The sequence below is a fragment of the Pagrus pagrus genome (genome assembly GCF_965226575.1).
Source record: "Pagrus pagrus genome assembly, chromosome: 11".
NCBI lineage: Eukaryota > Metazoa > Chordata > Actinopteri > Spariformes > Sparidae > Pagrus > Pagrus pagrus.
Window position 1 is genome coordinate 9,616,369 of NC_140195.1, and position 27,583 is coordinate 9,643,951.

At 45.2% G+C, this 27,583-nt stretch overlaps 1 protein-coding gene across 2 annotated transcripts in view; it reads left to right on the forward strand.

Moving 5' to 3' along the window:
• Positions 1 to 27,583, forward strand: part of camta1a (calmodulin binding transcription activator 1a) — a 285,954-nt gene that overhangs the window by 199,221 nt on the left and 59,150 nt on the right. For both annotated transcript variants that reach the window (XM_084365528.1, XM_084365529.1), the window contains one exon: positions 23,897 to 23,968. In XM_084365528.1, the coding sequence (XP_084221654.1) occupies positions 23,897 to 23,968 (72 nt within the window). The remainder of the gene's footprint in view (positions 1 to 23,896; positions 23,969 to 27,583) is intronic.

Consider the following 27,583-nt stretch of genomic DNA (forward strand, 5'->3'; position numbering starts at 1 on the left):
TTATTGTATTATCTTTCATTGCGGATGCCTTGTTAACAACAATATGTTTTGTGATAGCTCCCTCTGATGAAACTAACACTGGCAGAAACTTTTGGCAGTAGACTTGATCCAGCCTGGACTTACCCACAGTAAGTCTGGATCCAGCCCTGGGCTTACTCTGAGAGCCTTTGACAGCATCACATCGTCCAAAACCCTTGTGCTTCCCCATATCCTTTCCTCCCATCTTCCTACTGTGTCCCCTCTGCCTTTCAGCCCACAGAGGGCCGTTTAGCTTCCCAAGGGCCAGAGCATGACCGCATGGCCGCTCTGCTGAAAGGCATGATGGGTAATAAGTGGAAATGGCAGTGATCCGGCTCACGGCTCTCGCTGCTCCTGCTCCCCCAGCTCACAAATGCCAGTGGATGAAGATGGATCCATCCCTGGTTTGACCCCAGTAAGGGCTCTTGCTGTCACACCCTGTCTGTCCCTCTCTTTATCTCTCACTCCCGCTCTCTCGTTCTGACCTCAAAACACCACCTTGCTCTCTCTCCCACTTTAGCCTGTAACCTTACTTATCTCCTTCTTATCACGTATCCTCTCTTGTCCTCTTCTTTCACTTTTTCTTTACAGGTCCACATACCACTGTCAGTCAGTCTCCTCCCTCTCATTTTCATCCCCATTATATTCTTTGGTCACTCCTTCCCTCATTTCCCCTTGGCTTATTACCTGCTATACCTTCCCTGTCCTCTTTGTGGTTTCACTCCCTCCATCTCCTGTTTTCTTTTACCAATACAGGCACAATTTCCTCCCTCTCTCACTTTCCCTCACCCCTGCTTTTTCTCTTTCTCTTTCTGTTACTCGTCTGCCACTTTTATTCCATAACCCTCCTCACCCTTCCCACTCCCTGACCCGCTCTCTCCTTCTTCCCCTCCTATCCTCCCCCCCTCCCCCCCTCTCTCTCTGAGCTGGGTTCGCAGGCAGGCTCCTGAGTGGCAAGGTGACATTGTGTGTCATATCAGCATTCCACGGCAGTCCCCTTTCTCTCCAGAGAGTAATTATTTCTTTCAGAGTGAAAGGTTCAATTTGCTATAAAAGAACAAGAGCCTCAGGTATAGAGGGAGTGAGGGTGGGAGCGTGAGGAGGGGAAGGAAGGCGAATGGAAGTGATAGGGTGGCAGTAAGAGAGAGGGAGAAAAGTGGGGGAGAAAGGGGACGAAAGCTGGAAAAGAATGAGAGGGTGGGACAGGGAAGTGATGAGGAAGGGAGGAAAGAAAAGTTGTGAGTGAGGGAGGACAGGCCAAAACGTTCCCTCTGTGTACTGGACACACTGTTCTCAGAGGAGGGCTTGTGTGTGTGGGACGTTAGTGGGGTGCTCGAGGTGCTGGGTGACGTCATAGCCCTCTTGTCTCCCTCTCTGGCCCAACATTACGTCACCTAGCTGGGACTCAGTACAGCTCAGACCACAGCCTGGCAGAGACAGAGAGGCCAAGGAGCACAAGTTGTGTTCAGAAACAGAAACTGAGCAGCATTGACTGTAAATATTTGCGCCTTGTTTCTGCCCCCTGGACTTGTATATTTTTATTGCTAGTATTTTCAGCCTTTTTCTGTTTTGTGCAGCTCCATTTTTAAAATGTAAATGTGTGCTTGAGTGCCCCTAAAGGATGTATTTTAGGGGGTGTGGGTCCGGACACTGAGGTATTTGTAGGTAAGCTGTCTCATTTCCATTCCATGTATATTCCCTTTCCACTTCTGCACACCCCCCATGCGCTCTCTGCTGCTCCCTCTATCTTGCCCTGCCGGTGAATCCTGCTTCCCACAGTCACCTGCTGTAAATTGTTCCAGTCTCTCTGGTGCAGGAGTGTTTTTTCACCCCAGTGTCTTCCTGTTGGAGTGTCTCTCACCACTGGGATTAAGGAGCCTCTCCAGACAGGCTGAGGCGCTTATTTAAAGCAGCAGGCTTGTCACCAGGACTATTTTAAGTGGGAGCTTGAAAGCAATTGCTGCCGCGTTCCAGCACGATGTTGGCTATGAGTTATTATGCACTGCTTCAGTGGCGAGGAGCAGTGGAACCGGAAAGGCTTGCCCTGTTGCTTTCTGACTAGAGCCCATAGATGAATACAAGAATGGGGCAATGAAGGATAGGGAGAGAAGACTTAAACATAAATGTTGCCATTTGTTAGTCTTTGTAATATAGCCTTTAGCAGATCTATGTTATATTTTAATGACTTTTCCTTGCAGCCAATATCTGTCAAGCCACTCGCCTTGGGGACAAAAAGAGGCATTCAAAAATGTCCCACTGATCATTGAATTCAATGAATTTTTAAAAAAGAATTGCACTGATTGGTCATAACTACAATGCTTCCGGCCAGTAACCTCTATATTATATCCAGAAAATGTCTGTGAATTGTCTCATTTTGTCCTTACTGAATATTGTCTCTCATCCACCAAATGGAATGCACAGCGTCCTCTGAGGTGTGTACCCAGCTTTGCCTGATGAATATTTGGAGTCGGTCCCATCAGCAGAAGCAGCAAAGAATCTTTCTGGGCGAAAGAGCCGCTGGATGCAGCTGGGTCTTGCTCTGTTGACTGAAGCGATTTTAATGTTTTATTGATTTTTTGATTTATTTTTTTCTGCTCCAGCCTCCATATACACACTCTCACTCTATCTTCGTCATAAGGAACAGGCAAAAACCCCCCTCCTCCCCGAAAGCTTCGGCCCCCATACCCGTGTATCCACATCCGGCCTTGCCAGAACAAGGGTGCAGAACAAGAGTGCTAATGATGATAGTTAGGGGTGTTTGATTTTGACTCAACTCCAGTTTTACTGAATGATTAATAGTTTTGCCTTAAATTACAACAGGTTTCTAATACCTCTTTCACAATGCACAAAAAAACCCACTAACTAAAATCTGGCTGTTGCCTTCAGTGAAAAAGGGTACAATCGGCATGCATTACCGGGTCAATAACTTTGCAATAGATTAAATTAAAAAGTAACCACAATGACATTGTCACTGGCCTTCATGCTGCTTTCTGCTGCTCTTGTGACATTGAATGTGACACATCAGGGGAAAAAAGCAGAAGGCAAATGTATCTACTGATAATGAGAAAGAACTCAATCTCCTATTTTTAGCAAATCTATCTACAAATAAAAAAAAGCATTTATATATATATATATATATATATATATATATATGTACACATTTTGGTATAAAAAAAATGTATTAAACAGACCTGCCCAGACCACTTAGTAGCTTTTTATTTTCCCTTCTGAAAGAAATGGAAAGTAGAATTAGCACAAAAAAAAAATCAAAACAACAAAGAAAATAATAAAATGAAAGAAAGGGGAGATGAAACAAATTTTCATACACCCTCCCAGAGGTGTCTGTTTAAGTGGGAGGGATGGGGGGAAGGCTGGAGAGAAGAGGGTGAGGAGTGGAGGGCAAAGAACAGAGAGTGTTTACGAGGGAGCTAAAGCAGCATCTGACGCCACTGGATGCAGGCTGTTGTTCTTCTCTCACAGGCATTAGAGCAAACCACACCACTCCATCTCTCATACGCGCATGCATCAACATCTCCAAGGTTGTATAAATCAAACCACTCTTGCTACTGAACCAGCATATCCTGCCCACCACGAACAATTACCACCCCACCCCTTGCTCAGATAACAAAGCATCCTATCTTAATAAGCATCCACCATGGGGAGCTAATGGTCTCGCTGCTCCTTTTAATTTTATTCATACCTAACTATGAGATATTAATAATGAATGCAGAGTAAACAACAGTTTAAGATGCCGGCCACGCCATTGTGGACTAATTGGCTCATTAAATGTAACATTAGGTGGGAGAGGGGCCCTTGATTGGGAGCTGTAGGCCCAAGTCAATGCTAACACTCAGAGATCATTGATCTTTACCCAGCCTGCACTGCTCTGATTAAAGAGCAATAAAGATGGGGCTGGTTCCCCTTGGCTCCACAACATGATTCCCTGAAAGTGCCTCAGACACTGCCCAAACGCAGACTGATATTTTTCGTCTGCCATGATCATTCCTGCCAAGTGTGCCATGGTGAAGCTATAGGACCACACAGACACAGCTGTGGCCATTGGCCTCTAGAGTAACAGAAGTGCTAAATGGTCTGAGGAAGAGATCGATTAGAGAGGGACTGTCTGCGTCCATCAGATCCTAAACACCCAGCATTTCAACTCGCTGCCCAGGTCTTGCCGTGACACGTGTGCGCAATTTCTTTTTTTTATGTGTCTCAGCCAGGTTCATCTCTCATGTTGCTGCAGGGCTCCCTAAAGTGCCTCTGGCCAGTGCTTTGGTTCCACTTTAAAAATTGAAGAAGCCCAACATAAATAGGGGAGAGGATCCCAGACACAGCCGTACGCAGCTCTGCCAGACATTGGGGCTGTTGTAGTACTGTGCTGCTAAATTAGGATCTGGCTTATATTCTTCTGTCTGCTAGCTAATCCATTGCACACACGCACAGATGCTTATGAAGTATGTGCTATAAGCATTAATTGAGCTACCAGTACATACTGGATGAGGTCACATATTACAGTAAACAAAGCAGACGTTCCCTCTGTGTACATGACTCGTAGACCTTTCCAGGGTGACCTGCTGGTGATGGGGATTAGGGGACAGAAGTGCTCCTAGCCGCCCAGTGGCATCTGGCCTGTGCAGGCTAGCAGCCCAGTTGACTGCCTCTGCTGACCAGCTATAGAGGGCAGTTTTATAGCAGTGCTCTGGCATGGGCATTGACTCGAGGTCTAATAAACATCCAATATGTTATCCCACCCTCACACAACAAGCAAAGATGATACTCTGTAAAAACACAACAAGCCTGCAGATTGGCCTGCAATAAAAGCCTTTTTACACACTATGTGAACCTGTAAAGGCCTTCCATGGCACAGGCAAACAGACTCTAACCAGCTGTTTAGAGACTTCAGGTGTTACTGGTAAGACTGCTGTGAAAAGAATAACACCTCTGAAAGGTTAGTGATAGCGTTACAGTTTTGTACTGCTAAATTATATTATTATCAAGCTTATAATGTAGGTCATGCAAAGGGGAAGGCTATCCATGTGTGCAGACTAAAATAAAGAAAACTGCTGTAAAAAGAACATTCTCATGTATGCTCCCTGGCATCTCTCCTACAGCACAAGGTCAATAAGCTATTATGCTAAACATAATGATTCATATAGGCCTTTCATCTTCCTAGTGGTGGTGAAAAAAGCTCTCAGTTCTGTAAAAGCTGAAAGGCAACTATATCTAGATAAGGAAAAGGCCATGTTGTATGTCTGCTGTTATTGTCAGTGCTGTTAAAATGTTGTATTTTTCTGACCGTGGCATTTGACGTAGGGAAGGCCGTGACTTTACATGCAACATATTGATGTTTCTTTCAACTTCACTACACTGTTGGTATCTTTTTAAAGTGTTGAAAGTGGATTTTTCCTCAAGGATTGGATTGATATTAGTTCCCTGTTGACTTGGATGTCATTTTGATAAATATGCTAAAAGCTCAGCACTTGAAAATAAACATCTTTTCTTCTTTAAAAATGGCTAATCCCTTTGACTTCCCGCCGCCACGTCCATGTTCACACCCAACAGCCATTACAATGAGCTGAGTATGTGGAGCAGCATAGCAAGAAATCAAACCACGATAACGAGTGCCTCGAGTCTGGTTTGAGGCATGGGCTGATATCTTCCATGCACAGCCCTCCTCCTTCTCCCATCTCTCTCCTACGCCCTCATCTGCCTCTTTTCCCGCTTCGAGCATGCCTGTGCTGCACCCTTCCTTTGCCCTCCAATGCCCCACCTTCCTGATCTCATCTGGAGACGGAGCAGGTGCTATGGAGAGATAGAGGATGGCTGAGAAAGGCATCTCCAAGCAGGCTAATGACGCCTGCTCCTTCTTTCAGCTCGCTATGCTGAAACAGTTTCTCTGCAGCAGCCAGCTGAAGCCAGATGAGAGCAGGAAACATCACAGAAGTCGAGGCGAGACTGGAGATGGTCTCCTGTAGATGAGAAAGAGATTGTTTTGAGTGTATGCACCCACATAACAAGATGCTCGCCCTCACATCCGCAAACGTATACACATACTGATTACTGGATGCATGTGTGTGTGCTGTCGAAAAAACATATCTCCCAACTCATCAACTTTCAGAGATGCAGACGCAGGCTCACACACATCTTACCCCTGCAGGGGTGCCATATACTGTATATATATGGCACAATTATATCACACTACATACAGTATCACTTACACTGAAGTTGTTTTTATTTCTCTCATTCTCTTTCCTCACTCAAGCCCTAATGGACACGCAACATACACACACACACACACACACACACACACACACTGTACTGTGGAAAGGCAGCATTTTCCATTGACCTCTGTGTCGCCAAAATGTGATATTCAGCCAAGGTCAGCAGTCATCAGCAGGGGGCCCGAGGAGAGAGAGCCAGTTGAAAAGTTCAAACAGCATGCACATCAACACACGCGGATACAGTACATGCACATGCACTTACAAACACAAACCACAGCAGAGAGGATAATGGGCTGAGCTCTGAATCAGGGATGCCACAGGTCACGGCAAGTCACTGTCAAAGAGCACATCCTGTGACTCACGTTCTTGATAAGTTGGCAGCGCACACACTAATAATAAGACAAAATCTAATATGACATCTAATATGATTTGCAGTTACTCTATAGAGTTCTGTGAAATATATTCACTGAAACTATGGATTTGAAATATTGAAATTATTCTGCTTGCTGTGTGCATCAGTTGTACAAGACTGAGTTAAACTAACTTTGCATACTTCTCCAATATTGTGAACACACGCTTACGGATACGCACATTCCCACACCGAATGAGAGACAAAAGGGGATGGCGGGATTAACGGATCAGTTCCCAATTTCCCCCAGCCGCCCAGCAGTAATCAGATCATCTTGCACCTGACGTGAGGCCTGAATTCCATTAGGCTTTATTAGCAGTAATTATCCCCTGCTTCCACCCCATGCTGTTCTCTCACTCCCTATCCTCTATTTTACCTCCGGATACTGACACTGCCCTCTTCTTCCTCTATCCAATTCACTTTTCCCACATTTTTGCCTGTTGTTCTCCACTCGTAGTCACTGTAAGTTTCATCCCACCTCTAAATCATCTGGATGGCTTCTCCTTGGCTTGTACATTTTGCCTCTCCTGTCTGTCTCTTTAGAGTTTGCCCACATGTGAACCCACATATTTACATATAAACACATTAGGCTTTTACTCTTTGTGAACCTATGGATGAAAAGGCCACTTTCTTTTTTTTTTTTTTTTTTTCCCACACTTGTTTCTTTTCGCGGTAGGACCAGAGATGAGATGGACAATTGTGGGCTCTTTCAGATAGTGTTTCTCACTCAAGCAGGAAGGAGCATGAGGACTACAGAAAAGGCAAAATCCTCCCGGGAGCAGCTTTTTACTCCCAGTTTGTGTTCATTTGTCCCCCCGCTCCCCTCGGCTGCCTTTGGGAGCGAGTCAGCACTTGTTTTATTGGCCGTTACTGTGTGTCAGGGAGCAAATCGGTTTTTACTCACAGGTGCGAGTGGAGGACAAGTGTGAGTGTTCCATTACTTTTTGTATCAGGTTGGAATTATCTGGGTGCGAACGGGTTTGTCCGTCTCCCTCTGTGTTGGTGCAGGGCTGCGCATGAATAGAGGGTGTGTGTGCTTGTTAAAAAAGCGAGAACTGTTTTCTATATTTACTTGTTTGTACATGAGAAAATGAGTATATGTGTATATATGAGGTGTAGCAAAGTAGATGATGGAGCTGATTCCCTCTGTGCTGTTTATTATCACATTTCGTGTAATTATATAATTACTGCTAATCACCCACCTGAGGTGGCATAGCTCTGCGGCAACACACTATTACAGAACAAACACAGCGACCTCAGCACATCTCACACTCATTAACACACTCCTCCCTCCCTCATTCTCTTTCCCGCTCTTGCTATATCTCCCTCTTGCTCTCTTTCTCTATGCTCATTATCTCTTGTCTTTATTTACATGCATGGAAACACACATGCACGCACATGCTTGTGAGCGCTCTCTAATGTAATGAGGATCCCAATCAACCGTAATGAGATGAATAGCATTTCGGCGGCAGATAGGAGAAATTTATAGAGAGAAAATCTTCCCAGCAGGTATGTTTCTGATGTGAAACGGAAACAAGAAGAAAGTCTCTCCAAATCACATCTGATGTTCCATCCTCTCGACAGGCAGTTGAGAGAATGGGGTAATAGTGTAGCATCGCCATATACTGCACATTAGTTAACTGAATGTGCCAGTGTCCAAATGAGAGAGAATGAGGGGGGGGGGGATGAGCCATTCAGAGGCAAAAGACAAATCTCACATTTCAGACTCCATTTCAAAGAACATGAAATTCAATATACCATACCAATCTAGTGCACACTGTCATTGCTTATTCCAGTAATAGCAATCAGAGATATTGTATTCACTCCCCTCAGCCTCCCGGTGTCAATTTATGTTTATGTTTGCCAGTAAATATATTAAATGTCATTTAAGCCTTTTCAAGAAGTTGATTGTTTTGCTTTAGTTTTGTGCCGTCTGGTTCTCGCTGTTTTTCATCTTGCAGATCTTGACACAGGCTTTTATTAATCTGCAGGCTTGATAGAAACTCTCACTGGCGCTCCCCAACGCCCCACTGTCATCTGGTTGTGTATAAATCTCCTTACTAAATTAAATTTTACCCTCAGCAGTGGGTACAAATTGAAAAGACAAATCTACAGTAGGTATTGTATTTACACCGGTCAGTTGAAAATTGAGTGACACTTGAGTCGTGCATTAGTGTGGAAACCCTCTGCACTGTAAAAGCCACCCTGTTCCCTGCCTGGCTTTTGAGCCATGTGCAAAGAATCCAGCAGGAGATGAGAGAAATTCTGTGGATGTGGAATTCATCCACAAACAGACACACACACAGAAACAAACTGTGTGCCGCAGTTGCTACGGCGCCCACTGAGAGGCATTATGCTTGCTGACAGTACGACAGGCTGGCACAGAGAGACCCCCAAACATCTCGCCCACATAATGAGACAGGGCAGGAGCATTGGGGCCTCTTGAGGAAGAGGGGGGTTGGCAGTGGGAGGAGCCATTGAAACATGTCAGTCCTCATGTAGCCCACAGAGGATGTGCTGGACCCCTCTGTCACCAAGTGTATCTGAAGGATGGCAGCTGCAGACAGAGGCTGACATGCACGGCTCAACTGGCTCATATCTTGCAGGCAGAATGAATTCATCACAAGGCAGAGACAGACAACACAGCCTAACCATGTTCATCAGATGGAAAAGGAACTTTAATTAAGTCTCTGTGTGCCTATAGTGTCTGTGTGTTGATAAGAGAGCATCTCCCAGCTCTCCCTGACAGATAACAACCTGCATTGGACTTAAAGAAGACTTGAGACAGAGATTCTAGTTTGCACAGACTTTTTTTTTTTCCCTTCTCCTCCCAGATTCCCCTTTACGAACTCTGTAGCACTGCAATTCTACCCACTCTAAAAATGCAGTCGCAGCACTTTACAGGCCTCACCGAAGCCTATTACTGTACAGCACAACTAGTGCTGGAGGCCTGTTTGTAGGTATTGTATACACAGATGTATGGCCATCCTCATTCTCATCAAGTATCACTTAGGGATACACCTTGTTTTAGCTAATGGGTTGTAGCAAATGCTCTCAAACTGTGGCAGCTTTAAAGTAACTTCTAGCTCTAGGAGGAGACTGACTTCATTACTGTCATCATCAGCTTGAGGAGGAATCATCTAAAACTGCAGTATTCATCGTGGGTCATGAAATCAGCAGCCGGCTAAATGTTAGTCCAGGGCTCTTGACTGAAGACCAGACACTCTGCCTCTCTCTCTCTCTCTCTCTCTCTCTCTCTCTCTCTCCCTCTCCTTCCCTTTCTGTGTCTATCTTTTTCAGCCTGTGTCTCGCTGACCTCTGTATCTCACTCCTGTGTCTGTGTCTGTGTTCCCTTTGGAAAAGCGAGGGGAGGTGTGCACACAGAGATGAGGGGGACTCCAGCCCAATCTCATTTAGGCAGGGAGAGGGCAGAGTGCCACCAGGAACCTCCACTCAGTTACACCTGAGGGGCCCCTGCTATGGAAGAAGGATATGCAGCTTTGCATGCAAATCGCTGCCGGGAGCCATCCGCCTGCCACCTTACACAGGGGCACAGGAACACTGGCGCCTGATTAACATGAAGGGTGTTTGAACTCTGCTCTGCAAACATGTGTTAGGGACTGTGATTTTCTTTCTGAGGGTTGTATCCGTCACATGTGCTCCAGCGCCTGGGAACATAGAGATGACATTCCCTGACATTTCATGCGATCCATGTGTCATAAAGATGACATAAAGGTTGACATACAGCTTACTTGACGATGGATTGGCTGTCATAAACATTGATGGCACTACATAACAAATGATGCTAAATTTTCATGGCACTGTCGTGACATTGAACAATGTCGTCTCTGCAATCGAATCCGGAGCTCATTTTCCAAGCGCTGACCTAAATCTTGGTAATGTCACTTCGACCAACATGTTATGATTGAATGACTCCGTGATGGTACGCTATTTGTCATAAGACGTCATAATACACGGTAAATATCATAATCAAATTGTTATTTGTGAAGTCGTTACGCGTGCATTGAGGTCTGAGGAGATCACCATCTTTCAATGTCTTCAACATCCAATTGCCTCGCATAGCTGCACACTGTATTTTACTGTGAAAATTCAGAGACACAATGCTCCTTTTGCCTTTCAAAAGTAAATGTATTCTGTGGTTTTGATTGTATGGTGCAGCTTTCTTGCAGCTTCTTTTAATAATCTTCAACCAAAATAGCCTCTATAATGGCTGTATATGAGTGCCTATGGTAACATTAGACACCTTAAAATGAGTTGAAGGAAGCAGTTTTTGTACGCCCTCCTGTTTGCTCCGGTGTGTGGTTGTGCATGTGCGTATGTGTACCTCCAGTCTGGGCCAGAAGCTTAGGGCAAGCCAAGGAGATTGCTAGATTGGTCCCGTCCTCATCCGTATGCATGGCTAGGCCCTTCTCCAGAACTCTTATGTTTTTAATGATAACTGGTCCCATGCATTGTTTACTAAGATGACAGGTCTATTTTCCTCTGATTTATAGCTCTGTGGCATTCAAGGAGATACTGTACTTATTACTTTAAATGCAGTATGCAAAAACAAGTCTCAGAGACAGGCAGAAGTGGGGAGGAGGGAGGGGTGTGGACATAAATTAAGGGTCATTGTTCCCCTTCTGGTCCAGACCGAGCAGCTGTTTGTTGAGGTCTAGACAGAGAGCTGAGAGCTGATCACCTTAGGAGGTCACTGCTTCTCCCGGCCCCGACTCACTTGGCTGCCAGGACTCTAGAGTGGAGGCATTGTCAGATTACCCTGTCAACAACATCTTTATATTTTGTTTGTGTATTTAGTAAAGTGGCCGGGCTTCCTCTCTGGATCCTCCTATGCACAGTCAGGGGTAAACTCCCTCTGGTGGTTGAACAACAGTGTCACAGATAAAACACCACTCCAACTAACCCTAACCCTTAACTTGCCTGATTGTACTTGGCATAAAACTGTGAAAACACTGTGGTAGATTTATTTTTTTCGAACAACTCGAGCATGACGAAGGTATGGGAAGGCGGTTATGAGGAGCGAGGTAACGACAAAGTAAAGGGATAAAGAAGGAGGTGTGGTGTCATTGTTTTGACGGATTTAGATACAGTTGCACAGAGATCAATTATTCAGCAGAGGCATGCATGGTCCCAGGATTAATGGTGCATGCAGCAGATAAATCAACCATTGGTCTCGAACCTCTCTGGGAGAGGGGAAACAGCACAAGACAAACATAGAAACGCGTTTGACGTTGGCATTTTATATCCATCCTTTACCATTAGTAACCTTGAGATTTCCAGAGAGAATGGGGACGGAGAGCACATCCAGCCACAAATAACCATCCAGATTTGGGGATATAATGTCAAAAAATGAGCACATTATATCATCTTGAATGCCGATTTGGCTCTGAAGGACAGAAGTATCTCTCTGTCCTCAGACTGTGGAGGGATATGAAAAAGGAGGGCTGTAGTTGCTGTTGAGAGATTGAAACGATGCTATATATTACAACCTCTGGAGACCTGTCGGCACTCCAACTTGCTACCCCCCCACCACCATCTCCGTGTCTGTCTCTGTCTCTCTCTCCTCCTCCCTCTCTCTTATTCTCACTTTGACTTTGCTCTGGGTCCTTCTCCCTCTCTGCTTTACAGTTACATTTCTCATCACACCACCGTTGTGTATTCATACAGTGCATCTATCCATGTTCTTGTCTGTCTTGCTGTACCTGTATTTGTATGTGTGTGTGCGCATCTCTCTGCCTGATTAAATTTGCTACGCTCAGGCCCCCGCCCCCTCCTCCATCCTTGTCTGTTTTGGCTGCCAGATTGTACCTGTCTGGTACTTCAGGTACGTTTTAGCCCATGTATCTGTGTGTGCCTATAATTCCCTACCTCTATTTGTCTGCCTTCTTTATCTGTCTGTCTCCTTTATCTGTCTGCTCCCCAGCTGCTGCCCAAGCCCAAAACAGCCCTCATGGCCTTCCTTCTCCTACTGTGGAAATCATATACCCTGGTCAGGCTCCCATCTTCAAACACCAAGCCTTGCCCAGCCAGAATGTCAAATCATTTCAGACTCAGTGCCATTTTTCTTTCTCCGTGTGTTTGTTTCTATTGGCCTCTCATTCTTGCACTGTCTTCCTCTTGTTATGTCTCTGCTTCTGTGTGCATTTCTCATGCACATACATTCACTCTATTAGGTGCATTTTCTGTTTCTACGACCCCTCAGTGGTTATCTTTATATGTAGCACTAGTGCACCACTACATCCAGAAGTGGTTTTGTGAAGTCAAAGCTAACCTTCGCCTTCCAGTTTAAAGTAATCACAATTAATTAAGAGTGGAGGGAGTATTGAGGACTTTGGTCATATCAAAGCAGCAAAAGGACACACAGAGAGACATTTTGCATATGAGCGATGTTGGAGGAGGGAATCGGGGAGGGAGGGAGAGGGGAGAAGCAGTGAGGCAGCCATGGTGTAAGTGGGAGGATCAAAGCAGAGGATGGTGGCAGAGTGCTGTCCCCTGCTGTGCAGCTCAGATAAAGACAGGTTAGCGCCACAGGTCTCCTCAGTGAGAGGGAGCCAGGCACGAGGCCAGGGGAGATGCATGAACAAGCCAGCTTACAAACATCTCATAATAACTCAGGCAGAAGAAGCCCTCTGAATTAAAGTGTCACTTTTCATTTGCTTTCCTTTCCCTCTTTTTGGCTCACTAGCTGATTTTCCCCTCTCCCTCTTTCTCTCTTACTCCATCTCTCTTGTCTGTCTACCCCACCCCCCTTAACCAACCACCCCATCCTTCTCCTCATCACAATCCGAACATAACATGGACTCCTTTGGTTGCGGTCCCCACTGTCTTCATCACAGGGCTGCCCGGGGGCTCTCAGGCTCCTCCATCTGCCTGCTGTGTGTCTGTGGCTCTCCCTGTCTTCCTTTACTTGTCTCTCTGTCTGTTTGTGGCACTCCCCTTCTCTCCAAATCTGTCTTCTGTGTGTTTGGCCTTGTGTCTGTCTACAGGGCTGTCTGTCTCCCCATGCACACGTACACTCAGAAGTATATGCATTGGCAAAGTTTTTTGAATATAGGTCCATCTGCAGTGGATTACAGACATTAAGATTCCACAAAGGACACTTGTTCTCGGGTAAACACTTGTTGAAACCATGGCAGCAGCAAACAACAATAAAGTTAGCTTGGCACTTTCACAACATTTTGTCAATACTGCATGTGCCGCACCAAGTGTATGTAGCTGAGAGCTGCAGAACACACTTTTGTTTTCAGTGTGTTGCTGTTGACCTTTCATAAGCCCTGATAGGCGCAAACTCAAGGGTATGTGTGTTAACAGAAACAGCTCCACGGCTTATTATTTGTTTTTTGTTTTTTTCAATTCAGTTGGTTGATATGTTGTGGAAATCACAGCTCTGCACACAGGATATGACATAGGAGGCAGATTGTACAGTGTGGGTGAGCTCGCTGCTGTTTCCATCTTTCCATGATCGATGTCATTTCTGTCATTGTTCTCAATCCTACTAATCCCGCCGCTAAGCCTGGATGTCCAAATTGGGTGTGCTGGGTGCTGCCGAGGCTGACGAGAAAGGGACAGAAGAAAAAAACACAGAAGCTAAGGAAGGTTGTTGCCATGCTCTGAAGTAGAGCACCATCTTTCCCACTGTGTTGATGGTGGATGGGGCCACTATCAGTCCTTAATTGGGCACTGTGGGCCATAATAAAGAGATCTCAGAGTATGGAGAAACAGAATGAGCGAGAATGAGAGAAAGACACAGAGCGGTATCGAAGGCCAAAGAACGGGGTGAACCTAGTGCGCTTTAATGCAGTGCGTATTGGCAGGTGTCGCTCTGCCTAATTTCACGCCTCTGTGAGCGAATGTGCACCCAGACGATCGCCACTTCCAAGCCCCTCTCTTTCTCAGTCTCTCCATTTCAGTCGCTCTGCTTTAACTTACAGGCGGTTGCTGTGAGTGTGTCTGTCCTTCCGCATGACTGTGTGATTTGGCCCGTACAGAACGTGGACTTTGGTTCCCCTGAAACCTGGAAGTGCATACCTGTGAGCTCCATGACAGAATAAATGTGCTGCACCAGCACTATATAGAGGCATGGTGACAGTGAAGGAAGCACAAGGGCCTGCCTCGTCCATCTGTCACATCCAGGCCATATGATGAGGAGCGCTTGTTCTTTTGCTTCTGTCAGTTATTCGGCCCGTTGGACTTGAGGCCAGTGGGAAGAGACGACGGCGGGGGGAATGGGTCAACCAATGGTGTGTGCGTGTGTGTGTGTGTGTGCGTGTGTGTGTGCGTCACACAGCGGGACTTTCAGAGCTTGACACAGGGGCATCCCGTGGCAGCAGAGACGGAAACGAGTTCTGATCTGTGATGCCCTGCCCGGCTTCTTGTGTGACCCTCGGTTGCTCCAGAAACCTCCCCTCCCATCCTCTCCCTCTTCCCCTTCCTCACCCTTGTCCCCTCCTTCTCGCTCGTCCTTTACCCTCCGCTCCCCTCATCACCGTTCTTCCCTCCTCACCCCTCCTCACCCTTTCTCGCCCCTCCTTCCTGTAGTCTGTGTTTGTGTTGGGAAGATTAAGCTGCTCTGACAAAGCTGTGTTTACAAATATGCAGGCAGAGAAACAGGCCAAGCGACGCTGAATAGGAATAGAATACAAATTGCTTTTTTATCTCTCTTAGGGCCAGGGCGAGAGAAAATGTGTTTGCGATTGTTGCTCCTCCGCCTGTGAAGGATAAAGCCTCAGTACTGGGTTTGGGCTCCCTGTTAGCATTCATTCTATCCTCTCCTCTCTCTGTCTGTCGCTCTCTCTCTCTCTCTCTCTCTCTCTCTCTCTCTCTCTTTCTCTCTCTCTCTCTGTCTCTCTGTCCTCCCACTCCCTTTCTTCCCCCCATGCTCTTTCTCCTCTTTGTCTGCTCCACACTCTCTGTCTCTTCTCCCCGGCGGGAATTTTTTTTCTTGCTGTTTCCTTGGTAATCATATCTCCTTTCCTCTCCTCTCTTCTTTCCTCCCCAACTCTCTCATGTCTCCCCGATGTGTGCTCCTCTCTCCTATATATATGCGCTACTCCCTCTCCCATCACCTCGTTCCCTCAATAATTTTCTCCATCCTTCTCCCCCTTCATATTTCCACACAAGTCTCTCTGTGTTGCTCACTCTCTCCCTCCGATTCCACCCATCCATCCTTTTTTCTCTCCTGCACTCAGTAGGACTTGTCATGATTTACAGTCCCTCTCAGCTCTTCCTTGCTCACACCGGAGATATTGGAAATTTGGAGTGCCTATAGATCACGGCAGGGGGAGAAGCCGTGAGCCTCCGCTAATCAGCCCTAACAGAAGTGTGGAGCATTACAAATCTGGGCTCTCTCTTACAATTAGGCAGCATGTCTGCCTGGCATAACCCACGGCAGGGAGGCTGAGCCTGTGATGTCATCTTCAACAGGTCGCCGCCGTGTGTGTGTGTGTGTGTGTGTGTGTGTGTGTGTGTGTGTGTGTGTGTGCGTTTTCGGGGGAAACAGTAGCTTGGATGGTTTGCTCTCATTAATGCAGAGGACGTGCTCCCCTTTTCCACACAGTGGCACTTTTATCCTTACCTCAGCTAACACAAGGGAAGGTTAATGTGCGGTCATACAGGCTCAAACAATGCCATTAAGCAGCAGCAGTCTCACCATGTGATGCTTTTATTAATAAATTATTTAAATTTAAAATTCTGGACATGCCTTGAAAACTAGTTAGGAGCCTAGCTTTTGAGGACAATGTCAGGAAAGAAAAGATCAGTTTTCTTTTCTGTCTCGCCTCGTAGGTGCGTCTGGTACTGTGACTCTCTTCCTTTTCCTTCCCTGTTTCCATCCACTTGAATTCATGTCTACGTTCTGTGCTGATGTCCCTTTGGCCTTTTTCCAGCACATGCATTTGGGTTTGACTAAGCATGTGGAGACACCGGGTACGGGAAACACTGTCCAGACTCAGCCATTTCCCACCCACCAAAATGACAGCTAAAACCTGACCCCTGACCTCCAGTCTCTAAACTGTGGCACAATAAGCTGATTGCTGTATCCATTACCCCATCTTTTAATGGAATGAAGTGCCTATCGTGGTTGATAGCCCCAGGCTCGTAATGCAAACAGATGCCCATTACTCTTTTTGCTGCAAGACATTTTTTACATGCCTGTTCTGGACAGGAAATCTAGAGGTCAATGTAAAGGTTAGGTGATAAGGAAGTGGTGTCTTGAGATAATGACTGGTTTCCATTTGCCAATTTACCTTTTACACATATACATAACATCCATTTGTAACTTGTCATCCCTTGCATTAGTATGATTTGCTGATCTCCTCACGAAGAAATTTTGACTGAAGCTATTTTGCTTTATCCAGATGCACCAAGGTCAAACAAAAATTTGCAAGGCTATTAGGCTATTTGAAAAACAGATTCTTGACTCAAGCTAATTTAATCTGTAGTGCATCTCCAAAGCATAACCACTCTCTCATGTGTCGAGCAAAGGCAGTTGAGGAGAGGAGAAAGATGGGAGAAATGAAAGAACGCTGAGGGAAAGTGGAAAGAGAAGCTTTGCTACCATTGCTGCTTAGGCATCTGCTCATAGTGTGGGTACTAGAGAAACACAGTTTGACTTTTGAGAAGCTGTCAGAAGTGCTGCAAGGCTTACTGAGATTTTCTTTGTTGACAGGCATCAGTGTGTTGACTGCTGTTGTGGGCTGAGGTCAAGGCAAGGCCTCTACTGGCTCTTTGTGAAATATGAAAAATAGCCCGATGTGTTCACTCGTCACCTCTCTTTTTGTTCTGAGGGTTTCAACATTTTTGTTAGGTGTACTTACAGTGAATGGGCCTGTCCTATATTCAGAACAGATGTAGCTATAGTAACAGAGAGCAGTTCAAAGTTTTTATTTCTGTGTGTAGGTATATTCAATCGTCACTGGACTCTGTTAACTGAAATATTATAGGGTGCATAAATATCTAATATGCAGTCTGATTTGTTTATGCAGACACAGATAGTTACATCTCTAAAGCGCATACATTTACATTTATGGCCTGCGTCCATCTTTCACTCTTCACCTCGACTGGCTATTTATAGCTGGTCAAGGAATCAATTATCTAAAGGCAAAACTATACATGTGATATATTCAAACAAGTATGGATGCATTAGTCTCTTATTATCAGATCTTTTTTATCACGATGATGTTGCTACGATGATGACGATGACAAATTTGACATATGGTCTGGCTGTGACCTGATCCTGCTGAGAATTTTTTATCCAGCTTGTGTCATCGTGTGTCACTGCACTTACAGTCGTGTGCATTATGCATATTTGTGTGCTTGTGTTTGTCCCGCACACGTACAGTCGCACACAGGTAAAACCGTTTTTCTGTCGGCGTATGTGCATTATCTTTATATGCTGGTGTGACTTGGCAAACACTAAAGTGTGTAGCTGTGTTTGTGCCTATGCATGTTTTGTGTCCTTGTGTATAAATGTGTGTGTTGGTGTATGGTGGCATGCCGTAGGCCCCATGCCACCCTTCCATCCCATTAGCTGAGCCCAGCCCCTGCCTGTGTCTGCTTTAACCTTGGCCAGCGGGCTGGAGGAGAGGGAGAGTAATTCTAACCTTAAAAACCTGCTGATTAAAGCTAGTTTGGTGGAATTCGATTCCACTTAATGCCTTTGGCCGTGAGCCCAGCTGGCTAGCATTAGCATCAACAGACACTGTGTCTTCAGTCAGGGAGACAGACGTGCATGAGCATGTGCATGAGCTTCCTCTGGCACGTGCAAAAGCGGGGCTGTAAACCCCACATCCCCTCGTCTATCTTTCCATCTCTATGTTTCTTCTCTGTCCTCTGTCTCTCGTTTCCACCCTCATTCCTCCCTTTACCCAATATATAACTCCTATACCCAGCTTCATCACCATAGCTCTCTACCTTAAAGTGCCTTTCCCTTTTTTTTGTCTTGCATTTGTTCTTGTCTTCCTTAGCTTCAGGAACAAGGCCAGAGAGAGTCGGGGCTTTTTTCGGGATGGCAGGCAGTCAGGAGTTCTTCTCTTACCGCCTCAGCCCTGTTGTTGTTTTCCTTTTGAACTTGATGTATGGCTGTGTTTACGCGTCCAGCGTGGCTAATTAATTCTCCTCTTCAGGGCCTGTTTATCAACTGTTTGTGTTTATTTTACAATGAGTACGCTATTTTTAGAGCCGGTCATTTCCATAACACATGCATTTTTCCAGAGCATCATTTGTTTTGCTTTGTTGAGGAATTTTGGTTTGTTTTTCATTTTCTCCTTCAGCTCGGGTGCAGCCTGCCAATTCATTTTGTAGCCCGCTCAGTTTTGACTGATTTAGAGGCTGCAGCTGGTCCAACGGAGAGGACCGGGGAGATAAATCTAAGCCTCTTTTGATTTATTATGTATAATGTCTCATCAACCGTTGCTTAAGTCTTCAGATGCACTGAAGAATGATACTGTTACAACTTTACAAGCAGTGGCTTATTTAAAGGGGTATGGGGAAGGAGAAGAATCTTAATTGAGAAAGCAGTTGCTGGAGTAAAAAGCCACAGCCATTGTGCAAGTTACATACAGGAGCTGTGCATTTCTCTATGAATTCAAAATGCGAGTGAGACACTGTATATTATGGGCATTCTGGGCACAGTGCCACTCTACCAGACACTACAGATAATTTGATTCTCGCTGAACGATTGGGAGAGAGCAGAGCAGAGTGGCTGACTGTAAAGACAGCAGGTGAAATGCAGAGCGTTACGGTATCAGTCGAAAATGAGCTCATCCTCCAAACTGGAAGTGGCACTTTTCAGCCGTAAGTCATCTAATCACGTCTGTATAGAGCCAGAAATCGTTGGTTGATCAATAGTCATCATGGATGCTGTCAATGGCCAGGGTAGCTTGAATCTTGCATGGTCCATGAATCTCTATTGAGTATGGATTTTGCTTTCCCTCCACGGATGGGGTTTGATAGTACTGCCTGATTGGCTGCTGCGTGAGCTCTATTTATGCTGCTGTGCCCCAGGCTGAATCACCTGCCCCAGGCATCCGAGTGAACAGACATATGCAAAGATGTACACACAGAGAAGTACACATACACAAAATGCTACATTCCCTCTAATGAAGCAGTGAGCCAGAACTGGCTTTACCAGGTAGATGTCCATGTCAACATCTGTATAACAGTGCAAAGCACTCGCTCAATACAGCCAGTGCTGAAAATTTTTATTTGAGATCCGACTGTAGATCATTCGTTAATAGAGTGATGATGTGTGTGAACAAATATTGGCTAAGGAAACATTATAGGGCACATGATTCACATATGAATCAATGGTAAAACTATCCTTGAAGAAGTTGGCTGGATTATGTGATAGATCGAAACTGGGTGCTGGACGGCTGGGAATAAAAATCAGGAAGAGTTTTTAACAAAATGCCCCGGCATGTTGTCAATCCATGCAGACATTTCTTTGTGTGGGTGTGAGTGTGTACATGTGTGTTCTTCTCAGTTGGACTGACAATCCAAGAGACAAATGTGTGGCAGCCTCTGACAGTAAGACGTTTGCATCACTGCAGGAAAACAGCAAATTGCTAACATAAATAAGGTGCCACGCTCTGATTAGGACTGTCTTCACACATCATTATGGTCTAATGAGAGAGTTTCCCCTCTCTCTCAGTCTCACCATTACCTGTGCCAGCTTTGCCTCCACAGACTTTGCATTTTACTAACCCATCTCTTGCTGTGCCTGACACCTGTCAGCTATGATGGATGAATGTAAGTGAGGTGTCGCCAGGGTAACAGGCAGGCCAGGGGCAGCGGTGGCCTCCAGAGGCAGGACAGGTAACCGGCGGTGGCCCTGCCTTTATATCTGAAGGCTTTATTTAGGCCGAACTGTTTATCACTGGGCTGTCTGGCCTGCTTGCCCTGTGTGAACTGCGATCCTGCTCCACTCAGGACCACTTTAACACCCCAAGGGGGGGGCGTGTTCGGGCCAGGCAATAATACCCTCTCATTGGGCCAAGGCAGAGTTTCATCGCCTTGGCCACTCGCTTGAGTGACAACACCAAATGAATTTGCTGCATCAGTGTCTGACTTTGGAGGACACACGTCGCTGTAACTCTTTTTTCCTGCTGTCTGCAGTGACAGCGCATGAATACATTATGGACACGCTGCCTGTGAATATTTCTATAAACTGTGTATCATTGTTCTATCGTGGCTCATTTGCACCCCCAACACAGCAGTAAACCAATAACACATTCACATGTGTCTGAATGTGTGCATGTGTGTGTGTGCATATACACCTATGTTTTGGTTTTCATGTAAGTGAGCTCTTCAAAATTACACACTGGGAAACTGCACTTTTTATGAGAGGATATGTGTGTATGTGTGTATAATTATGGTTTAATTGCTTGCCCTGTGATGTGCTGTCATCTGTCACAGCCCAAAGACAGCAAATAATGGTTCTGCTGCCGTCACTTTGTCACCCAGACGCTCAGCATGCAGAGAGCAGCAGAAACACCAGTAACTGATATGCGTCTTGAATTACTGATAAGCACTCGAGTATGATGAGCTTTGTGTATGTGGGCGTGCTTGTGCTCTCAAAAGTATCTTGGCTAGCCTTTCTATCTCAGTCTATTATGATTGTCTGTGTATGTGCGCAAACGTGTGTGTGCGTTAGTGTAACAGTATGTGTCTGTGCTTTTGTGAATATTTCTGTGTTTAAGAGTGGGTGTAGTTTTGTGCTTAAGAACTTATTGTTTAATTCTGTGTGTGTGTTTGAATGTGTGTGTGTGTGTGTGTGTGCGTGGGTGGGAGTGTGGTGGGAGGGTGAGGGAGCACAAGCTTTTGTGTGTGTGCAAATGTGTTTGATGCCTACTGTATATCGGCACTGACAGGTGCAACAGTTGTGTTATGCTTTAAGCTGCTTGTTTGTCTGGCACGCTGCTTTGTGTGGTTGAGAAATGGAGTAAACAGAGGGAGAGGAAAGCAGCCTGGGGGCTAATTTATTCACTCCCCAGTCGCCCTAGTCACTGAGGCCTGTTGCACTGGCCCACCTGTCAATCCTGAGGAGCACGCCATAGCCTCGTCCAACTGCACACCGCCACGCCACAGCCCACTCTCAGTGGGCCAAGCGCTTGAGGCTAGAGCAGTATTAGCCATGATATATCAATAAACTCTCTGTAATCAGAATTAACAAGACAGCAAGTTTATTTAGCACACATGCAGCATTAAAAAGAAGTCTGCCATTTTCAGTGAAAGTAAATGCAATTATGCAGCGTGCGTATCAGCATTGTTGAATTTTAGAGTCAAATATTGAACAGACAGAATGGTAGCATTTCTGTTTATACGCACCTTTCACAAACATATTGCAACACATGAATGTAGTGAAATTCGTAAACAGTTAAATGCCTTATTGCATCACAGCTGCCTAATCCCTGAAAAAAAGCACAAAGTACAGTTTATGACATAAATACTTATAAAACTGCACGGCAGAAATGTGTGTGCTGCTAGCAGTTGTGGCTGACTGTAGTAATGTGATGTTCAATGCACTGTGGGAGTGGGAGGAAGTGTCTGTCTGTTGCCAGCGTGGAGTAATGGATGGCAGAGCTATGGGAGTGGGAGGAGGCATACATCCTATTTCAGACAGCTGTAATGGATGAGAGTACAGCAAAAAATAAGAACAGGAGGAAGTCTGCATGCCTTCACTATCTCCAACTCGCACGCAGAGTTCAGTAGCATTGAAATCAGTTCACAATAGGTGTGATTGGAACAATGGAACACCTGGAGAAGCAGTCGAGGTTTATGTGACTTTTGTTGTTTGTGAATTGGTCATAGGATTGTCTGTATGTGTGAATGTGTTGGGCACACACAGCCACACATGCATGTTTGTGCATCTGTGTGATGTGTTTGTTTTTTTTTAGCAATGTAATGTGTCTCTCACTATGTGCCCAGTCTGTGCAGCTGTGCAGCGGTTCTCTGGTATAATTAATCAGACGGTTTGATGTTGGCAAATGAGTGTTTATACAGAGTGACTTCCTCTGCAGGCCCTGCTCTTTTTAACTAGGTTTTAGTTAAACAAGACGAGCACATAGCACACTTCAAGGCACCTATTTATCACATGGTCCTCCAAGCAGTGCAGCCCAATGTCCCCGTGCCCCACCTCCCTCCATCCCTCTTCCCTACCCCCCTCCCCACCACCTAACCATTCACATCTGCAGAGCCTGAGGAAACCTTCCTTAACTTATTGAACACAAAACTGCTGAATAATGAAGCTGTGTCAGTGTATATCTCTACATGCACACACTCACTGACAGTGTATGTATCACCCCGGCTGTGATTTCTCCTAAATTCTAAACAAACAGCTATCCCACAGAAGATAGCAGTGAGGCTCAACCTCCAGACCCGCTTGTTTGATTTATTCCTGTAAGAGCCACGCGTCCCATCTTAAGAGCAATCCACCCTACCCTCACCTCTTACAAATATTGTATTGCACAAAATCACAGCCTATTTCCTAGCCGGTGAGGTTCGGGGGAGAGAGTGCTGTAGACTCTTGCTGTAAACAAGCAAAAGCAGGCTGGCCATCCCTCTGGGTCACCTGGGAACCAGGGCTGTGGGTCTCCCAGAGAAGGATTGAGGAGGAGACAGGAGCGGAGGAGGATAAGTGGTGCCTTGCTCCTGTTCCTCGCTGCACAACGCTTTGCTGCGTTTGCCTCTGCTGCCGGCTGTTGAAAAATGTCTCCTGGCCCCTCTGCCCGATACTGGGAGGTGTTATCAGCCCTGCCTAGTTCTCTCCACGGGTAACGAGCCCCCAGGCACGGTATTATCTGTTTACGATAAGGATATTAATAACACCGTGCTTTAGTTATGTGCCGGGGTGCCCTGTGAGGTGATGGCAGGGGGCTGGGGTGGAGTAAGGAGCACCTGAATCATTCTGTCAGGGGTTCTCTCCAAGCAGGACAGGATATAAGTGGAAGCGGGGGAAGGAAAGGAAGTAAGGAGTCATATGGTGATGCTGGGACAGTGCTGAAGTGGTCACTGGTTAACCCCATCCACTTTCTCCTTCATGGTTTGTTTCCGAGAACAATAGCTTGACCATCTGCCAGCAGGTTCATGTGGGAGTTTCCGTAAGGAGGGAAGAGGTCAGGGGTTCAAAGGTCACAGCTGTCATGGTCAGCAAAGAGGTCAGCCTATTGTCTGTGCTGTACTGTAGTATAATGTCCTTTTCTCTCTCTTCTGTCTCACTTTCTTACAGTGTTTGTATGGCTGCTACGTGCACTCCTCCATCATCCCCACCTTCCACCGCAGGTGCTACTGGCTGCTCCAGGTAAGAACTCCTCTTCTCCTCCTCTACAGTTCACCACACTTTCGTTTCACTCTCAGACTCTCCCAGCCTATCCACAAGAACTAGAATGAGTTGCATGATATCAGTTTCCATTTAACCGAAGCATTTTCCTTTGACAGCCGGCAGGCAGACATCAACCTATCCCCCCCACCACCACCTCCCTCTCCCTCTCTCTTTTCTCTCCCCGGCCTCCATTTCCCTTATCTTTCCCAGTTATTCTCTTTTCTGATGGCATTGCCCATACACGCCGTCCAGCACGAGGACGGTATCTCAGTCTGCTAAAAGCTTTGCCATCTCCCCTGTCTAACAGCTGCAGTGATGGGCAGTAAAAGCATGATGGAAGACGTTCCCTGTACAGTACAGTGTACTTACAGTGGGTCGCCGAGTCCGCAGGCCGAGAGTGGTTGTAAATAGTAGTCCTTTGATCACCTCCCCAATACATCTCATCATTCTTGTTTAGCATGGCAGCCATTATTGTTGGAAGGTGCCTGATACGTACAACCATTCACACACAAGATATTAAGGGGTCATAAAACACACACTCACGTAGAGTAGGGGTGTGTTGAGCTGCTGCTATTTTTATCTATCTATCTCTCTATCTCTCTATCTATCTATCTATCTATCTATCTATCTATCTATCTTCAGATAAATATACTTCGGTTGATCGAAGTTGTATTTTTACATCCCTGCTGTACTAAATAGACCCAGAAGACAAATTCATTTGTAGTCTAACCAACCCCACTGACAATGTCTGTTAGCAAAAGAGAAGAGCAGACCGGTTGGGAAAAGACAAAAAGAAAAAACTGACCTAAACAATGCTTAAATACTAATCTAAATAATTAGAGTGTTCCCACAGCAAACAAAAGCTTTCAGACTACAACTGTTTATATCCCTCACACACTGTCTGTTGGCTCTGTGTGTGTGTGTGTGTCACAGGCAGTAATGACAGCACTAGCAGACAAAAAGCATGTCTCTTCTCATCTCTTCTGACTTCAGTTAGCAAAGCCACTTGGGTTATTTTCACTTCAATATATTTTTCCAAATGATTAGAGGTACAGTATATTATTAAAAAGTCTAAGTAATAAAAGCAAGAAAAACAATGAAATAATTATATCAAGAATATATTATTCTGATTGTGAAAACAACACAAGACACAGTGGTGTATGTTCAGAGGCAGGAATGGCAAATTATCAGAGGAAGCTCTTGTACTGTTGGGTGAAGCTGCATATTTATCTTTGATCTGCTTCCATTTGCAAACTGTCAGGGAAATCCTAGGCTGATATTCTGGAGTCTTTTTGTGATGGTATTAGGTGCTCTCATAAAGGATAGGTTCGCATTATTTTCAATGTATCTATCTTAAGTCTTTCTTAATACATGCTGACATTCATATATGTACATTGAAATGGTTTCTGATTGTGGTAATCATTCCTCTTGTCCTCCTGGCCATGAATATATCTCTTCCTAACACCATTTCCATGTAAATGATGGAAGACAAATTCAGTCCTTGTTATATGCAAACATGCATTACAAATTTCTGTCATTCAAGTGGGAGTCTTCTGATATTAAAGTTTTACTGGTTTAAATTCTCTCTTTGTTTTTTGCCACAGTCTCCTTTCTGAGCTGCAGGGTCGGGGTCATTATTGAAAGAGGGAATTTCATATTGGAGGCTACAAGTTTGGAAGACACCCACTTCATTTGACTAATTGAGACTGCTGGATCCTCATATTAGCTCCAGCTGAACTTTAAAATACATTAAAGCACAGTGTGAGGAGTATGAATTTTGTCTTCCATATCTTACATTGGTACTGGGATGGTAATGGATCTCTTCACAGCCACCGTGGAGGGGAAGAACATTTGCAGTGACTGACAAAAAACTGTTTTTAACTTATATATGGGCACATGGATATTGTTTTAAGAAAGACTTAAAACCTAGAGTCAAGCCAAAGCTACACATGACCCAACTAGAATGGCAGTCAGTAGAGTGCATACCTCCGCCAAGGCCCAACAGTCCCCTTTAATTCAATCAAGCCTAATCCAACATCAAACTTATCACCCCTTATCGCTCTAAATGTCAAACCACCCATAACTGCTTAACCATGGTTAAAGATCACCAGGTTTGTTACAGCCAACTACTGTGACAACAAAATAATGCAGTTGTAATCATAATCTCTGTTTTGTGTTGGAAGAATAAAAGGTTGCTGAAATGAAAAATGTCTTTTTAGATCACATCCATGGTCATATTTTGTACCTGTTTAACAAATTACAAAAAGTAAATGTCTTTGTTCTTTTAGGGCATTTTTGTGGCAGAGAATCCAGTGCCGAGGTGGTTTACAGAGTTCAGCTGCTGTTAGACAGTTGCCGTTTATTTGGTTAGTCATGCAGCTAACGTTAGTGGTCCTATTAGTTGATGAAAATAGGCCCCGGGTTGCCAGCTTGGTATTGTATTTCTTGTCATCAAATTGGCAGCGGTCTCTACTGGCTACAATAACGCCAAATAATAACCTCAACAATCCATCCCTACCTGGCCGTTTTTAACACGTAAATATGCAGAAGCCAGTTACATTCCACCTTTGCTTTCATGGGGACTTTAAATAAAAAAAAGTCCAGGATCAATCCCTTTGTCTGACTCGCACCAAAAGTTAATGGGATCCTCTTGGCTGAGACTCAACCTCCATCCAAGTTTAGAGGAAATCCTTTTACTAGTTTTTGTGTAATCCTGCTGACAAACCAACCAACCAGCAAATGGACATGGGTGAAAACATAACCTCCATCACTGATGTAATAAAACAAGGACACATGCAGACATTAAGAAACATGAGAACCCGCCGCACAGCGAGCTGGGGCCACACAGGGTCACTCGCTTTTAAAACCTACAGCCTTCATTTTCACTCTGTCTCTCTGCCAGTTTCAGGATAGAAGCACATAAACTCTCATCAAACTTTGAGGAGTTCACTGACTCTACTTTTCCTCCCTGTTACTGCAGAGCTCCAGCTAAGAACAACTGGTTAGTTGAATCTTTGGCCCTCATGTCTCCTTTTCTCACTCTGCTCAGCAGATCTCCTAACATGACTCAGAAGGCACTGGTGTGCAGCTAACATATCCACTCATTCAAAAAAAAAAAAAAAAAAAAGAAGCCGCCGCCTGCTGCCTTACAAAAACACTAAGTATTCCTGGAGCCCCAGATTTACATCTCTTTTCAGGCAGTTTATTGCAGACCATCTGTGCTGACAGGAAACCACAATCAAGATGACACCAGAGGTAAAAGATTACACCACTTCAGTCCATATCTCTGCACATGCAGATAGACCTTCAGCAGCTCTGTCTCTTCAATTTTCAATCAGGCGACTGACAGTCTGCCCTGGATACAACAGTCTCTCTTGCTCTCTCATTCTGCCTTTCTCTCTCTCTCTTTTTCTACCTTTCTCCAGTCTCTGAACCCTCTGTCCCTGACTCCCTGTGTACCATTTGCTGTGTCCATATGAGATTTGCAGGCAGTAGTCTGTCAACAGCAGAGCAGCAAGGAGACTGGAGCTCCCAGAGCGGCAACAGGGAAAGGTCACCAGTGAGTGAAAAATGTAAATATTCAGCCATCCAGCG